The sequence below is a fragment of the Anticarsia gemmatalis genome, chromosome 22, assembly GCF_050436995.1.
Source record: "Anticarsia gemmatalis isolate Benzon Research Colony breed Stoneville strain chromosome 22, ilAntGemm2 primary, whole genome shotgun sequence".
NCBI lineage: Eukaryota > Metazoa > Arthropoda > Insecta > Lepidoptera > Erebidae > Anticarsia > Anticarsia gemmatalis.
In genome coordinates, this window is record NC_134766.1 from 7,676,950 (window position 1) to 7,695,800 (window position 18,851).

The window sequence follows — 18,851 nt, forward strand, 5'->3', positions numbered from 1 at the left end:
GAAGGAGACCAATGCCGACGAACTATTGGTGTTTTTGGGCATATTGTTTTTTATGGGCACTACGAGGCTCAGTAGAATAAATGGTTACTGGGCAAAGTCTCACTTGGTTAAATTTAATTTAGGGCAGTATACGAGCAGAAATAGATTTTTATTAATATTTAGAATGTTGTATTTCCAATATAGGAACGTGTCGACCAATATATATGATAAGGTCGACCGTCTTATAAATTATTTTAACGAAACAATGAAAGCCTCTATATACTCCGAAAAGGAGTTATGTATAGATGAGTCCATGGTGTTGTTTAGAGGACGACTGATGATACGGCAGTACATTAAAAACAAAAAACATAAATTTGGAATAAAATTATATATATTAGCTGACCCTAAAGGTCTTGTTCATAAAATCCATATGTACAAAGGGTCAGCTGATAGTGAGCTAGGTGGTACTGGCCATGTAAAAAAAGTCGTCCTCAAATATTAATGCAGGACTACCTTAATGCTGGTCACTCAGTATACATGGACAACTTTTACAATAGTGTAGAGTTGGCTGAAGTATTGCTTAGCAATAAAACTCATTGCACGGGCACTCTTCAGCCAAATAGAAAAGGAAATCCTGTTACGGTGACCAGCAAAAAATGGGAAAGGTGTATGCGTCATGAAGTGGAAAGACAAACGAGATGTTCTCTGTCTTTCCACGGAGCATGCACCTGTAAGCATCCCAGTAACAAATCGGCGTGGTCGTGTCGTGTCAAAGCCAAAAATAATAGCTGAATATAATAAATATATGAAAGGCGTTGACCGACATGACCAAATGCTAGCGTACTACCCCTGCGAACATAAATCCGTTCGGTGGTATAAAAAAATTGGCATCCATATATTTCAAACGATGTTCTTAAATTCTTATTTGATGTTTAAATCCGGGACCGGCAAAACTTCGTCCTTGGAAAATTTCAGGGACGAAGTTTTGCGCGGTCTTTTACCTCCAGCAAGTAGAACACTTCCCCCGCAGCTACCGACACACATGCCTAGAGAATTAGAGCGAAATGCAAATGGAGTTATAAGACGGAGGAAGTGTTCTAGATGCTGGACAATAAATAAAAAAAGAAAGGACTGTGGCATGTACTGCCCCGACTGCAATGTGGGGTTGTGCATTACATGCTACGGTCCTTATCATATAGATAATAATTTATTACCGTAGTAGTTTATTTAATTATGTATGTGTTATATAGTTTATTTAATTATGTAAAGTTTAATTTAAATGAATATTATTAATCAAATTTCTCGTTTCATTTCATATATGACAAATTTTCCCTAAGACTTGGTACGTTTTGCAGGTAGGCTGGCAACTCGTTCACTACCTTCATTATTTTGTGCTTGGTAGGTACTTGGTATCAATCGAACGCAATAGAAATAAATATATTTTAACATAAACCACCTACAAATGGTATCGATATAAAAAAATAATAAAATACGAAATTAAATTATGTAGGTACTCATAATGCATACTTTTTGTCGCTAATATACTAATAACGACTGCCATCATGAAACATCTGGTGCATTGAATTAAAACAACAATATAACTTATAGACAATTGGATCCTTTTCATAATCCTAACATCAGTTTGATTAGGTATATGTACACGAAATTGTGCTATTGGAAAGCATATGCACGACTCACAATAAAAAATACCCAAATAGCTTCAAGTGTGCCTACAAAATTTGAAGAGCTCCCTCGATTACTCCAAGATTCTTTCATCAGATCCCGATCTGCTGACTGTGAGACTAACTAGGAAGTGTACCCTTTCATACAAAAAAAATATTTTTCAAATCGATCCAGGCGTCTCAGAGTTATCGTGGAACAAACTTTTGATAAATCTGACGAATTCAGAACGTCCTCCTATTTTGAAGTCCAAGTAAGATTGTTTAGGTGGGCACAGACCTTTACTCATTATATGTATAACAAAATATACCCAACTATGAATAGGTTCTCCAGAACAATAGACGCACAGTCGCGTCGGCGGCACTCGGCGATGGCTAGAGCAAAATGTATGAAACGCGCATATGCGTCGAGGGCACCTAGTGTTGCATTACAAAACGCACATACGCGTCGCGGGCAGCGAACGCGTTAATAAATGCATTCGTTTTTATTGTTAAGAGTATTATTTTATAATCATGTGTTTATTATAAAAGGTTGCGATGTTTGAATGTCCTGGAGAACGCCCCACGGATAGCGACCATTTTAAAGTAAATTCTAACTCCATTTCCACAGGTTGGAGCGTGATTTAAGATGTCCAAAGGCATCATTTAGACGTGAAATACTGACTGCTAAATAGCCGTCGTGCAGCTACAAAGTAGTTAGGTTTCAGCTCCAAATCCCCTTTCAGGCAAAGTGATATTAGGCATTAGGTTAGGATTTCTGTTACAATTAAATGACGTTAGTATACCCGATACATTATTATTGTCATGAGAATTTCCTTGCACCCCATGGTTTTAATTTACGATGCAGCGGAAAATGTTCAGTGATTGACTAAAGTCATACAACCAAAAGTTAATTTCAGATGATTCACGACTGATTAAATAGTAAGAGTGTGCATACGAGTAATGCGTTTTGCTAGTGTCTTCATGCTTTTTTTTGTGTCAGGAATTATATGCATTACTGCATGTCCCACCCCAGGGAGGAAAGCGGGGTTCTCTCTTTTCGGCGTTCCGGCTAATTTGGGCATACCGACTAAAAACCTGACGGTGTTCCTTCTACGGTCACCATAAGGTGGCCAGGACGCGGTACCTCCAATCGGATACTCCGCGTCTCAGTCGGTGACGGCTTTGGGATGGATGATGAGGATCCCCCCCCCCTAGCTCTCCACTTCAAGGGGTGTGCCAGGAACACACAGCACACCCCCACCTCTCGAACCTGTTCCCTGTTCAGGTAACGGCGTTCCGCCTCCGCCGCCCTCAGGTCCGCGTCACGGAGGCCGGAGGTCTTGCCGGCCCCCGTGACGGCGTCTGCAACGCCCAGTGCGTCTTGCGCGGGATTGGAGGGGAGCGTTGATTTCTCGCTCTTGTTCCGCCTCCTCCTTTGCGGAAATGACGTCTTTATGCACTTAAGTGCCTAGTTCAGGGGTTCCCAACCTTTTCTTAGTCCGGGACCACTTTTATATTATTCTTGTTAGTAAGGACCATGTAAGTAGGTTTATTAAAAATAAAGTGTAATAATCATCCTGAAAAATTTTAATTTTAAAATCTTTTGAAAAGAAAATATTTTGACTTCCACGGACCACTGGTGGTCCGCGGACCGCGGAGTAGATAAAACCAATAATTTAGCGATGACATTCTAGTCAGTGTGATTATCCACAATCATTTGTTTATTGTAATTTGCTATTTTATTTTAACTAACAAAATATTATAACGACATGTATAAAACAATTATAAGTAAAAATCGTTTTTTATGTTTATGTTCTAGTAAATGTAAATAAAATATTGTTGAATAATTTAACGAGAATGTCTGTGATAGTGACGTTTACGGTCTAGTGTTGCCAAGTCGTGCTGTAACATTTCGTTGTACCTACTCATTGTTTCTTTTATTTTTTCTCATAATTTATATAATAATTATATTCACTTGCAACGTTCACAAAATAAAAATATTGTAATTTTTTGGTTTCGTTTTCATGAATTTTAGGTAGAGTTTTTTTGTTATGACCAAGTAGGTAATCAATTACTACACGATGTAGCGATAAGGACGAAACGGTTAAATGGAACGGACTTTTTTTATGGCCGCTAGATTCCCCTTGTTTTGACGTTCTTTCATTTCATTTTTCGTAAAACGAGAGGGGATTTCTTAATAACGACAGCATATCGAGTGCGATTACGCTGCAATTCATCCGTTAATATAATAAAGCCGTCAAACTGGAAGTACTTCAAGTTACGAGAGAGGACGCCGATATGACGTCCGTGGCTAGGAGACGAGAACACGAAGATTCCGAAGAATATTCGGATGCATCGCAAGATATCGAGCACAATAACTCAGGACATGTAAGTACAGACACTGGCCACAATAGAGTAAACTTTCGTTTTGGCGCTAAAAAGTATTACGGCTTACTTTCTCTCGAGCGTTCGCGTGACGGAATGTCCATTTCTTTTAGTCATATTGAGGTCACGAATTGGGCACCACTCACTGAAACGCCGCCGATGTGTTTAGACTTTAATATTAGAAACGTTGGCGCCACGTAGGTTGTAAACAAAAGAGTTTAGTTGTGTGAAAATGCAGTTGTTGAAGGTGGAAGGATGTTTGCAGGATGGTGGGCAGCACGAGTCTGACTACGACTCCCAAGGAAGTGATTCGGAGCCCTCTGACCAGGATCCGGAAAACAAGGTACTATTTTCTGCATATATTTTAAAACAACTTATCTAAATAAATACATCAATACCCTCTTTACTATTTAATTGATCAACACATTCGTAAATTATTTATTTTATCCAAAAATGTATTTTTTTTTATTGGTAAATGTTATTGTTACTAAATTCATAGATTGCATAGGTATCTTTAAAAAAAAAAATTGTAGTAAGCTTCAGCGACTATGGTTAGTGTTGGCACAGAGTAAATATCATAATAATTGGGAGAAAACTCTCATTAGTTACAATTAGTGTGTGGTAATTGCTTTAGAAACTGTCATGATTTATTTATGAAATGGTCATGAATAAACATGAATGCATATTGTTTGAAAGACAAGGATATTGCAAAGTGACCATATAAATTGAGTCTTATTAGAATATTGTGATCCAATTTGATGTTCATTGAATTCCAAAAGTCTGGTTTTGTACTGATGGTCAGATAATATTAGTGAATCTTTAGGAAAACAATGGTATTTCTTAGATATAATGGTGAAGTAGTACGGCAGTAGGATAATACCACTTTAATTAGTCTGTAAAAAGACATTTGAGTTTGCAAATAGTTCAAATTGATTGGTAAATAATTAAAAAAACCAAAGTCTAAAATTATTTTCTATATCTAGAGAATGCAATATAATCATTTCATATTGTAAAACAAATTCCATGAAAATTAAAACATATCTGTTGGTCTGTCTGTGTGTACTTAAAACACAAAATCTTTTGAACAGAATTCATGTGTTTTCACAAATAGATAAAGTGATTTCTATGATAGGTTTTGGAATATAACTTGTTAAGATTTAGTGTAAAAGCTTCTGTAGTATGTTATACTAGAGGCCGCCTGCGACTTCGTTCGCGTGGAATCCCTTCCCGTGTAAATCCCGATCCCGTGAGAACTGCAGCATAAAAAGTAGCCTATGTGTTATTCTGGGTCCTGAGCTACATATATAACAAATTTCATTGTAATCAGTTCAGTAGTATTTGCGTGAAAGAGTAACAAACATCCACATATACATACATTCTCACAAACTTTCGCATTTATAATATTAGTAGGATTATTTATGCATATTATTATCTTGAAATTATTAGCTGATAGTGTACTTGTTAGTTCAAGGGTCACTTGAATCAATGAGAGTGTTGCATTTGTCATTTAATCATTTTTCAGTTATTTACACCTCTTATATAAATATCTTGTGTTTGGAAACTTTTACCCTTTTACCCTGTGGGTAGATTTCTTGTAGCAAAAATTAACTAAACTGTTGACTATCTGTGTACCTAATTTTATTGAAATTCAAAGGTATTTTATTTAACTTTTCACTGATTTTAAGATGAACATATTTATATTATGTGTGTATACTTTTATTCTTTAAATGTTTTCTGTTTGTTTATTTATCCTTCTTGTATAGAAAAGGCGGATCTAATTAAGATTATAAAATGTAATTTGCTAATTATTATTTATTACACCGCTGCCCACACCTTCGCGTATAACAGGTGTGATACTTATTGATATATTCACTGCCTCTGTGGCCCAGTGGTTTAGTTCACCACGCCGCTACTATTGCGTCGGCAGGTATTGGGTTCGATTCCCACAGGGGACAATTATTTGTGCGATCCATAAATAATTGTTTCAGGTCTGGTCGTACTTGACCGTCGTTTGTATGTTTGTAAAAGTCTCAACACAAGAGCAATTCGTAGTGCGGCTGTCTTTTTTAAAGAAAGAAAAAAAAATAAACTATGAATGTATTTTCATGTTATGAATGAAGCCATATTTGCCTAAGGTTATGTATGTTTACAAACATAAGTTATGACATAACAATTATAACAATGCTGTAAACTGGGTCACACTACCATAGAGTTACAACTCTAGCACTTTTATGTATTCACTATGGATCTAGTATTTCTTGGTTTATAAAGTAGTATTTACTGGTATTTTATTATACATACATTAACGCATGCCGGTTTCCCCATGGGGTTAGGTAGAGACCAAAGAACGCTTTGCAATAATCCTTACAAAAGTCTTGTACTATTAAAATTCATTCAAAGATGCCATACATTACCGCCAGTTATGCATACCATGCACATGACTTGTATGAAGGACGACTCGCACTACCAATATGATCTCTGTGCCTGTTTAAATGAAATTCATAAATAAATTGCGCCTATTACTGTTACACTAGTGGGCAAGGGTCTCCTCCCAGATTCAGTGGCATTAAGGCTTATTTAATAGAAGACTTATTTATCATGGTTACACTGTTAGGTATAAACAAGTACAAACAAAGTCTTCAGTTTTAACAGCAACAATTTATTTATGAAATCATATGCAATCATTCTGTTCTTTAACTATCAATGAAAGGGATCCATTCGTAGAGCAGATATAATATCACTGAGTTTTTTAAATTTGAATAAAAAGTAGTATAGTGTAGTCTTAAGTATATGAAACAATAGACAAACACATCACAATATCTATAGTGGGGGAATTCCCGTTTTGTAATATTTATCAACAATGCACTTGCTAATAGATTTGTTGCGTTATAATTATTATTAGCGTACGTATAATTAATGACCTAATAAAACATACGAAAAATGGGTTTCAAATTCACAATTGATTTATATTCTCATTGTTATGAAAATATTGCTTACGAATTTTGATAACACTACAAAACTTTAATGACAAATAGGAAAAAAATATTCCTTAAATTATGGCTATGGAAATCCTACCCTTAAATATTTATACAAATATTTTTTTAATTAAATGCTATAGTTCAACAACAGTCTTTTTCTTTTTAATTTTGATGGGTCTGTGTTGTGTGTTAGCTACTAAATTGCCGTAACTAAAATGATTATATTGACTGCTGTGAATAACTCCTATGACTCTTCAAACAAAACTTTGTGTCATTCCTTTTTATGTTTGTGAGTATATTGCGAAATACTGTATCATTAATTTTACGGTAAAACTATATTTACTTGATTGAATACTGCTTTTTTGTTTTGCAAATATAACGAGAGAATCGAACTAACGACGCTTGCGGCAGTGTTGTCTTTTAAACTTTTACTTTTTTTTCTTAGGTGGCGCTAGCTACCGTGTAAACATGGGCTCCGTGTAAAATAAATAATTAAAAATAGTTTAAGTGAGATTTCGTAACCGATTGTGTTAAATATCGTTAGCTTTCTATCCAATACTTATCGTGTATCGTTGGTGAATATGTGTCTATAGTGATTTAATAGTAAACAGAGATTAAATTAAACAACAGTAACAAACCGCTTGGTGAGTGTACAAAGGCAAATAGTGAATATAAACATTAGAACAAGATATAAAATAAACTACAAGACTCATTATAATTAACATGAACTACGTAAAAACCTGTGAATTAAATGAAAAATACAATTAACTAGTGATTCAAGTGAAACCAAACAGATTCGTTATTTGAATTCGAATTATACGACGCTATTATCGCCGGCCAATCAGAACAGTCTATTTGTCTTTTGAAAACTGCAGTGAGAGGTCAATCACCGTGCAGCTGTTAACGTTTTGATGCTAAATTGTGAACTTTAAAGTGATCAGACACTAAATTAACTAGTCAAATTAAGTGTTCGCGGTATAGTTACAAATATGACAAAATAATTGATAATAATAGAATAATGTGAACAATTTTAAATACTTTATATAAAACTATAAACTTAACTAAATAATTAGCGCAATAATTGATAGATGGCGCTGGTGGTTTGTATTAATACACTTCTTGTGGATGAGTGAATTGAAAATAAGGTAAAGTGATAATAAAAGTGAATATCCTGGACTGCACTGGACTAACGTATGTATTTATCACTGTTTTATGGACTGTGTTGCTATGACTCACAAAATAACTTTGATTGGTGGTGGTATGGACGCTTAGCTTATTTAATACCTAACACGGCGCGTCATTGCATCTGTATACAGTATAACACTTGCTTGAAGTTTATTACCATATTGCATGGATGGACATAATTGTGTTAAATTATTATAATAATATTTCTGCGACCACAATAATAATTTCGAACGAAGTATCGATTCTAAAAGTGACATCTAGTATCAAACTCCTACAACTAGTTCACAACTAGTTTACAACGAGTGTACGACATCTAGTATTAATCTCCAATAACTAGTATACAACATGTCTTCAAAATATTGTGGTATGATCGATATTACCCGCAAGATGTCAGCTCTTGTCACATGCAATAAATGCAAAAAAACTGTTGACATAATAAAAACTGCGCTATGTTCAATATGCAAGCACAGATATGAGTTCGATTGTGATGGCTATCCCGAGCAAACGTATCGCATGCTGAAACAGGATTCCAAAAATAAATGGAAATGTGAAACCTGCACCAGAAGTAAGAAAGTTATTAGTACCAATGAGTTATCTAATGTTACATTGCGGAAAAAGCAAATAACTGCTACACTAAAGAAAACCTCTGACACAAAACGGTGCAACCCGATAGCAGACCCCAACTCGTCAACGATTATGGACTCACACATCCTCACAGATTGTGAAACATCAGATGAATCGTACTCGACCCCCAGCAAACTCTCAAACACGCTCGATAGTACTGTAACTGATACGTTATCTATGGAGGACATAAAAGAAACAGTAACTCAACTTACATCTAAACTTAATAGTACTGAAAATGACCTGAAAGATGCAATTTTATGCAATAAAGATCTGCATAAACAAATCCAAAACCTAACAGAAGAAGTCGACACTTTAAAATCTTTATGCAATTCGTTAACTACATTCAGAAACATTCCCGAAAGTGACACCAGCAACATACACCTAACTCGCCAGCCTCAGATCTCGTCTTCAGCTCAATACACAAATACTGACTCCGACACCAAAATTTTACAACTACAAGAAAAGGTTACAGAATTAAAACACCAGCTGAAAGAGGCAAAGCAAGATATTGCTCTTCTTACTACGAAATTAGAAGGTTTGGCACTACAACTCCATCTACCCGCCACAACTGCGAGATCCCGAACTACATCTACATTGGAACAAAGCATGAATACATGTAGCACGAATGAGACTGATCAATGCAATGATAGGACTATGTTTATCTTTGGCTCTCAACAATGCGTCGGTCTAGCAGCTAATATCATGGACTCAAGACTAAACACCAAGTACGGAAAATATAAAGTTATCGCCGAAACTAAACCTAATGCTTGTAGTCGTGATGTTTTAGCTAACTGTCGTAACATTAAACCACAATCAGAGGACATCATTGTAATATGCGTCGGTGAGAATGACCGTAACTTGAAATACTTGTTATCAGAGCTAGACACTATACTGAATATGTTTCAAAATAACTCTATATTAGTCTTGAATGTATTTCGCAATGTATATAATATAGATGTAAATAAATTGAATTATAGTATAAAAAACACATGTAAAAAGTATAAAAAAATGTAAATTTGTTTATTGTAAATATTCTAAACTATCCGAAATTAACAAGTTGATAAATTATAATACAGACTGTATATTTTACGAAAATAATTATTTAGATCCTAAACTAATTAAACAGCGGATAGCATGTAACAAACCAAGCTACATTCAAAGTAAAATACCCAAAAAAGGAACAATACCATTTTATTTTAAAAGCTCCAGCTCTAACACATCACGAGAAGACCCAACGCCTAACATATCTCAAGAAAATATAACATCTAAAAAAATAATTGATAAAATAAATAAAGGTACTATGCCCTATTACTTCCCTATATTAAATAAACAAAAAGATATTTTTTTTCGAGCCCAACAACAACCTAAAATTAGTAACTAGTAACTTCAGAATACTTCATCAAAATATAGCCAGTATATTATCAAAACAAGAATTACTTGAATTAACATTACAGGAACTACACGAAGCTCGTAATGAACCAAACGTCATTTGTCTTTCTGAAACATTTATTAAAAAAGGTAATGAAAACTATGTACGACTTTGTAATTTCAATATGGCCGCCAGCTTTTGCAGGGACAAGCAAAGAGGGGGCACTTGTATCTTAGTAAAAAAGGGCTTAGACTTTAAAGAAGCATTATTAATAAAAAATTACGCTACTCAAAATACGTTTGAAGCTTGTGGTATAGAAATCATGTCCCATAATTTAATTGTTATATGTCTATATAGAACTCCTCAATCAGACCCCGACCAGTTTCTTATTAAACTAAATAATTTATTGCATAACCTATTTAAAAAAATAAAAACTAATACACGTGTAGTAATTGCAGGTGATTTTAATATTAATACCTTAAAACAAGGTCATGTTACGAATGAGCTACAAGATTTATCAAGGAATTACAATTTGAAAATACACATTGATGTACCAACACGTAAAATGTCTTGTATCGATCATATTCTAAGCAATATTCCCGACGCAACTGCTACTGTTTTACCACTGCATCTCTCAGACCATGAAACAGCGCAAATGATACATTTTCCGATTAAACATAAAAACCTTAAACCAATTACACACTATATTTATAAAAGAGATTATAACTTAGATAACATTTCTAAGTTTAAGGAATGCATTCAAAACCTGTCTTGGTCGGAAGTGTATACAGAAAACGACGCCAATACAGCGTTCAATAGTTTTCATGAATTGTTGTGTTTATTTTATAATCTTTGTTTCCCTAAAATGAGAATAAAAGTAAATGTAAATAATAATAATAAAAAACTTAATTGGATTAGTAAGGGTTTAAGACAAAGTTCTAAAACAAAGCGGGTACTGAGATATAATTATTATAAAAATAAGACTCTAGATAATAGGAAAAAATATATAACGTATTCAAATACTTTAAAAAAATGTATATATAACTCAAAAAAGAACTCAAACATCCGATTTATAAATAAAAATGATAACAAATGTAAAGCTACGTGGGCTGTGATTAAAGACGAAATAAATAACTGCAATATTAAGGATAATATAGATAATATTAAAATAAATAACACAGTTGTATCAAATCCAACAGATATGGCCACAGCTTTTAATAATTACTATATTAACTCCATACATAAATCATCAGAAAAACAAAGTACACATAATACAAATCAAAAATACAATGCAAACTCAATGTTTCTAATACCTATGTCAGAAAATGAAGTACTAATGGAAATTAAAGCACTAAATAATACATCGTCTGAGGGCTATGATGAAATAAATACAAAAATAATAAAGGCATCTTCTGTGGAATTATCTAAGATATTAACGCATCTAATTAATCTGTCATTCTCATGTGGAACTTTTCCTGACGCTTTGAAATTTTCTATTATTAAGCCACTTTTTAAAAAAGGAGATAGATCTGATCTTAATAACTACCGTCCTATTACACTTATACCTATTATATCTAAAATATATGAAAAGTGCATGTATAAGAGAATAATAGATTTCTGCAGTAAATTCAATATTATTAAAGATGAGCAATGTGGTTTTCAGAAACAAAAATCAACAACATTAGCTACTTTCTCATTAATCAAGGATATTATAGTTAATATCAATAATAACAATATGACAACAGGCTTATTTTTTGATCTTTCCAAAGCTTTCGATCTTGTTTCTCATGACCTGCTGCTACAAAAACTTCAATCGATTGGCATTCGAGGACCGACACTTCAGTGGATCTCTTCATATCTCAGCAATAGACAACAATGTGTTACAATCAATAAAATGAACGAAAATCGAGATATGGTACCATATTCATCTGAATTTCAATGTAATAAACATGGCGTTCCGCAAGGAAGTGTCCTTGGACCTATACTTTTCATTCTATATATTAATGATATTGTTAATATTACTGGTCATAAATGTGTCTTGTTTGCCGATGACATCTCAATAGTTGTTTCCTCAGATAAAAAATGTAACACAATTCATGATCACGAAGATGAAATTAACAAAACTATTGACAAATTGATACACTGGCTAGACTCAAATCACTTAAAAATTAATCTTGATAAATCCGTATATATACAATTCAATAAATCAAATAATACTAAACATAACTTAAAGCTAAACATACCAAAAATTAAAGAAGTAGCACATGTAAAATTTCTTGGAATACATATTGATGAAAACCTAAATTGGAAAGCACAAATAGACAGTGTGTGTAGCAGGATAAATAAATTTGTTTATGCGTTAAAAAAGGTAAAAAATGTAACAAACATAAAAACAGCAGTAACATCTTACCATGCCTATGTTGAGTCCTTACTGCGATATGGACTTATGATGTGGGGTAATAGCGTGGATATTAAAAGAGCATTCATCGCGCAAAAAAAGTGTATTCGGGCGTTATATGGCCTGCAACCGGATGAGTCCTGCGAGCCGGTATTTCGTAAGCTTGGTTTGTTACCACTACCATCGCTCTACATCTATGAATGTGCTATGTTTGTACATAAAAATAAAGCATTGTTCAAAACCGCCTCTTCGGTTAATTCTAGGAATAGGAGATATCCAAATATGTTAATTTTAAATGAAATACCCAGATTAACAAAATATAATAAAAGTTGCATAGCCATGTCAGTAAAATTGTACAATAAATTACCTACTTGTTTAAAATCTTTAAATTCAATGGCATTTAAGAGAAAATTGTATAATTGGTTACTTAGCAACAACTTTTATAATGTTAAAAGTTTCCTAGAGTTTAAGACATCGAACTAAAATGTTAGTCTTTAAGTTTTTGCATGCCAATAATGGCAAAATGTGATTGTTCTTTAAGATAAATAACACCTGTATACCTGTATACCACCACATTTTTTGCAAATAAAATATATTATTATTATTATTATGTAAGTCTTTACCACATCTCGGGACTATGGAGTCCCGGATTTTTGGAAGGCGTGCGTGGGGCCGAAGCCAACACGTAGAGGCCCTTTTCGACTGCTTTAATATTTTAAAAATGTATGATGTCACAATCCGGTGATTATCCCTGTTTACACTATGAAATGCACCCAAGGACAATCACCGGATTGAGTGGAACTATGGCAAAACTAACGGGATATACTACTTGGGCTATTGGGATGGGGTGCTTATGGACTGGGAAACTAGGAAATTACGGGAACTATGGCGCCTGCCTATAACAATGTAAATAACACGTAAAAGTGGCAGGCGGAGACTTGCCAACTCACAAACTGGGCCCCCTAAACTAGTCGCTCAAAATGCAACAAGGGGGCAACAGGGACGTGAGCAGCTGAAGGACGGAGAGGCCTCGCTGGACGTTAAACTCAGCTCACGCGCCTTTGCTAGGCTCAGGCATCACTGGCCCACTAGCCATCTTACGCTCAGCATCCGTCCTCCGAACAGAGTGGGAGCTCTGCTCTTGCGACTCCACTCTGGACGGCCAATGAAGGCAAGCCAGAGGCGGGGGACCGCTTCCTCGTCAGTTTTCACTCCGACCAGCCAACTAAGGCAAGCCGGAGATGAGGAAGGGTGACTTCCCCCTGGAGCACTCAGGTACCGCGGGGTCGCTACTCCCCGTCACCTCGCCTCAAGGTGCCCTGCGGGCTTATTATTATTATTATTACGTTTAAATACTAGACTCTTTTCGATGAAATTTAGTAGGGTATATTGAACACAATCCTGGAGACATAATTATGGAGATACCTGCAGACGTAGGTTCGATTCCTACAGGAAACAATTATTTATGCGTTCCACAAACAGTTGTTTCGGGTCTAGTTGTGCTTTGTGTCCGTTTTTTTGTATGTTTGTAAAAGTCCCCGCGATACACAAACCAATTTTAATCTTAGTGCTTTAAAAAACAAAAACTAATATATTTGTTGCGGCGTTTTTAAGTTCTCGGATCCGAAACGAGTTAGAACCAGCGAAATGCTACGAAAAACACTTCATTCACCTCCCAATTACGGGATAAATACACTTAAGGACATTAATTGTTGGCGGCTTTTTAATCAACCCGACGACATAAACCGGCATGCCGGCAACTTTAGTGTGTAGACTCCTTCATGCTCACAGTTAGAACATTTTCTAGCGACAAAATACATATTTCAGTACAGTTACAAAAGGTGAAAGTAGTTCTAAAACGAGTAATGATTACTATCTGTCTTACTCAAATAAAAGAATATCGAAATTGTAACGGTTTTTACCCGTGATTATTTATACTAATATTATCTATACTAATATTATAAAGCTGAAGAGTTTGTTTGTTTGAACGCGCTTATCTCAGGAACTACTGAACCGATTTGAAAAATTATTTCAGAGTTAGATAGTCCATTTATCGAGGAAGGCTATAGGCTATATATCATTACGCTAAGACCAATAGAAGCAGAGTACCACTGAAAAATGTTACAAAAACGGGGAAAATTTTGATCCATTCTGTCTTATGTGACGTAAGCGAAGTTGCGCGGGTCAGCTAGTATTTTATAAGATAAGTAGATGGCTTATGGTGTTGTTATTGAAGTGGTCTTCTACGCCCGCTGCCACTGCGTGGGAATCGTGAATTAATCCTTTACGAAATATGTGGTTCAGCTTCAAGCTGGATCGCTCACACATATTATTATATCGACAGGCTTTTTTTCTAGGAAATCTAGTAAAAGTAAAAAAGCCCCTATTCCAGTCGCTCAAAAGGTAGTATTTTGAAGAAATATTATCTATGTATCGATCCCGGGTCTAACTATATCGTTGTCGAATAAAATTGTGGGATAGCCATATTGCGTAATAGACTGACAGACGTTCGAATTCCTAATATTATAGGATGGATTAGTATAGAAAAAAAATTATGTAGAATACAAAGACTTTTTTATAACATAATAGAAATTCTAGTTTTATCTTTACGGTCACTAGTTCAGTGCCAAAGAAATGATAATATATTCAATAGTTATGATAATAGGATGAATAAAAAACTGATGATTTTATAATCGTTATAGAGATTTATAGGCACTAGCGGGCATTTTTATAATATTTGCTGATTGAATATGCGTAGGTGTTTTTTGTTAAAACAACAATTATTAGGTAAATAAATTATTTTTGTGTTGATGTTTGCAGGAGATAGAGGCTTGTTCTATGGTCCCTAATAATCATCATTATCATTCATCATTAAAATTTATTGGGTGCGTTACCAGACTCCGTGTTACTATTGAGAAATACTCCAATGTGAATTAGAAAAGCTTAATAGTACAATGCCTGACCCGGGAATCAAACCCAAGACCTCATGATCTGTAGTCGGTTACAACACCGACCGCATCACATATAAAGTCAAAAGATAAAAGTTTTTTTTAACCCATATACGTCCTACTGCTGGGCAAGGGTCTCCTTCCGACTCTAGCCAGTTAAAAGCTATGATTTATTTAATTTATAGGTATAGATTATTTTGGGGAGCGTATTCTAGGTTTCCATACTTAAATACATATTTAGAACTTTCAAAGCTAATAATTGTGTTATTTTTCCAGGAGACCGAACGCAGGGTAGACGATGACGAAGACAGGAGCAACCCGCAGTACATACCTAAGAGGGGCACCTTCTACGAGCACGACGACCGTACGGCAGCTAGGTAAGTGACACATTAAAAACTGCGCCCTATTGTTAAGAGCCCTGCCTCACTAGGATGCCATGGCGGCGTCGCTGGCTACGTATCCAAGCAGTTAATATTGAAATGTTGCGTTGCCACACCGTCGCTGCGTGAGTTAGGTGACGTACATTTTAATATAAACTGCTTGGATACCTAGCTAGCGACGCCGCCATGGCGTTCTAGTGGGGTAGGGCTCTTAGAGTGCCTCTTCTTTGACCCGAAGCGAAGCTGCTTTGCAGAAATGGAGAAGAATTTACAAGCAGGAGTTCACGCATTCTCCTCTAATCTCCGGTTTTTCAATCCGATAGGTACTCTAAAGAGTGTACTTTAAACCACGTAGGCGAACTCTATCTTATATACATACCTCTATTAACATTTTCATGTCACAATATTAGTTACCGTACTCCTCCGAAACAGCTTGACCGATTCTCATGTAATTTTGTGAACATATTGTGTAGGTCTGAGAATCGATCGGAACATTCATACCCTTAAGTGACACTTTTTTTTCGCTTTCGCTGATTTCGTCATCAACCACTTTTTTAGGGTATATTTGTGTGTTGCGCGCACGCACTTACTATAAACAAACCCCTCTACAGCTGGCTAATTTCAATATAACTGGCCGGTGGCCGAAAATATTTACACCGTTATTCCACTTGTACGTTACATTCATTAACGAAATACACGATAACCTTGACCTCGAAAACAACCAAGGGTCGAACCTGTTTTGAAAGACATCTTATTTTTCAATACATTGAGAATAATTTGTTAGGAGATACAAGATATCTTCCTTTTATAAGTAGGTAAAGGGGTAATTCACAAAAGATACGTCGTTGGCGACCGTTTCTGTGACACCTGAGGGACCGTTACAACCACCTGAGAATTTATACTATTATCTATACATATAAAATTACTTGTCCTGACTGACTGATAATCTTCGCACAGCCTAAACCATAGAAGTTAGAAACATGAAATTTGGCCTAGAAATGCCTTTTATGATGTAGGCACTCCCTTAGAAAGGATTTTTTAGTAATCCATGCCTAAGGGGGTAAAATAGGGGATCAAAATTTTGTAAGAAAGTTTGTTATTTTCGGAATTGGAAGCATGAAAATTCATATTTGAGATTTTCGTTTAAATTAAATTAAAGTAAATGTAAATGTTCAGTGTTTTTTAAACATCCCCCAGCGGGTTACAAAAGGGTTGAATGTCAACTTTTAATTAAAATTATATTTATTTTTTAAATCCAAAGAAATCGTGATAATCGATTATCATTGGCCGAATCCACACCAAACGACGGTCGATCGGCAATCCCGTAATTCGTAATCCTTGATCGTTTGGTACTAATCTGGGTATTTACTACATAAGTATTAAACTCTTAATTTGCCGTGCGATTTAGAATTCGCAATATTATTCAGTCTTGTATGGAAAGTCGGATCGGACAAAAATGCGATGTTTTCGAAGCAGTTATGTCAAACGTTTGATACGAATGCCGCACGATAACATTGAAAGTGTTTGTGTTTGAAATGTTTACACGCATTTGTCTTACAAATTATATATGATAGGGGGATTTAGTAACACAGTTGAAATTTTCACTAATGATGAGTTTCTGATGCCACTTTAAAAACAAATACTAAGAAACAGGGCTCTCGACCACACTCTGAAGTAACTTGTGACAGCCTCGCCTTTCTTCCAACTATGTTAGATTTGCTTCCAGGCTCACCAGATGCAGCTGAATACCAGTGTTTTATCATAATCATGGGTCAGGGTAACATGATACTTTTCGGTCAAACTTTCAAGCTTCTGACCACTGTTAACGACTGTCAAAGATCTTTGAAAATTACAGCCGGGACCCACAACTTTAAGCGCCTCCCGAAACATGCAGGAAACTCGGAATGTATAATATGGTCAAGCTGGCCAAGTGCGGGTTGGGGACTTTGCATGCCCTCGATAAATGTATTAAACAATTTTTTTAGGCATGCAAGGTTTCCTCACAATGTTTTCCTTCACCGTTGGAGCATGTGATATTATTTCTAATACAAACATAACTTCGAAAAGTCATTGGTGTGTTGCCTCGGGTTTGAACCTGCGACCACTTGCATGGGAGGTATCATCTTATACCACTCGGCTATCACTGCTATAAAATAAATATAAAATAAGTAAATCATATTCGAACCTTGGTAGATTTCATAGAAGCAGATTGTTTCAGCTATCATTAACTTTCTATGCACGGTTGAATGCGCAGTTCGGTCATTATCGTCTTGTAAAGCACGCACAACGGCTTATGTAATCACTTATACATATATGTACCGTTGCTTAATCGTTTTATTTATTTGCAACACAGTTTTTTGGGCAGGAATGTTGACGCCATTTTACCGGCTCTCATAAATATTTTTATTATAAACTAGCGAGCCGCATCGGGTTCACCCGGTTTGAAATGTTACTTTTGCACGAAACCTTAAGAAAATATACACTAATACCTTCTTTGGGAATCACTCTATCGTCTGATGAAAGCTGTATGAAAATCCGCTCAGTAGATCTTGATAGAAAAGTTTGAGCGCACATTGTTGTTTATCGTTCGTAATTTTTAAGCTAAAACATCTAAATCGTTTTTGAGAAAGGCGTGAAGAGACGTCCTGAACTTCATTACGACTGTTTTCAATGTCATATCTATCTAATCCACTGTTTACCTACTTACTAAAGACAAGCATTTCGTGATGTCTTGCAAAAGGGTCAGATGCATAGTACTCGTAAGCGCTGGTCCTGTACGACAAGATGTATGGCTGTGAATGAAAATTAAGACGTCGTAGGGATCGTACCAAGTAGCGTTCTCTGGGCTCTGCCTATTCCTAAGGGGAGGAAGGTGTGATTATATGTTTGTTCATGTAGAATCAGATTATGTCAAACTACAATTCTCATTCATTAGTAATTTTTG

The 18,851-nt window shown here is 35.4% G+C and overlaps 1 protein-coding gene across 6 annotated transcripts in view; it reads left to right on the plus strand.

The window, feature by feature from the left end:
- Positions 1–3,678: 3,678 nt before the first annotated feature.
- LOC142982911 (uncharacterized) overlaps positions 3,679–18,851 on the plus strand; it is a 33,987-nt gene continuing 18,814 nt past the window's right edge. For 2 of the 6 annotated variants that reach the window (XM_076129641.1, XM_076129642.1), the window contains exons 1-3: positions 3,685–4,028; positions 4,291–4,368; positions 15,804–15,904. In XM_076129641.1, coding sequence (XP_075985756.1) covers positions 3,939–4,028; positions 4,291–4,368; positions 15,804–15,904 — 269 coding nt within the window. In that variant the 5' untranslated portion in view covers positions 3,685–3,938. Of the gene's footprint in view, positions 4,029–4,290; positions 4,369–15,803; positions 15,905–18,851 lie in introns of all 6 variants that reach the window. The other 4 variants (XM_076129643.1, XM_076129639.1, XM_076129640.1 and 1 more) reach the window with 4 other exon arrangements.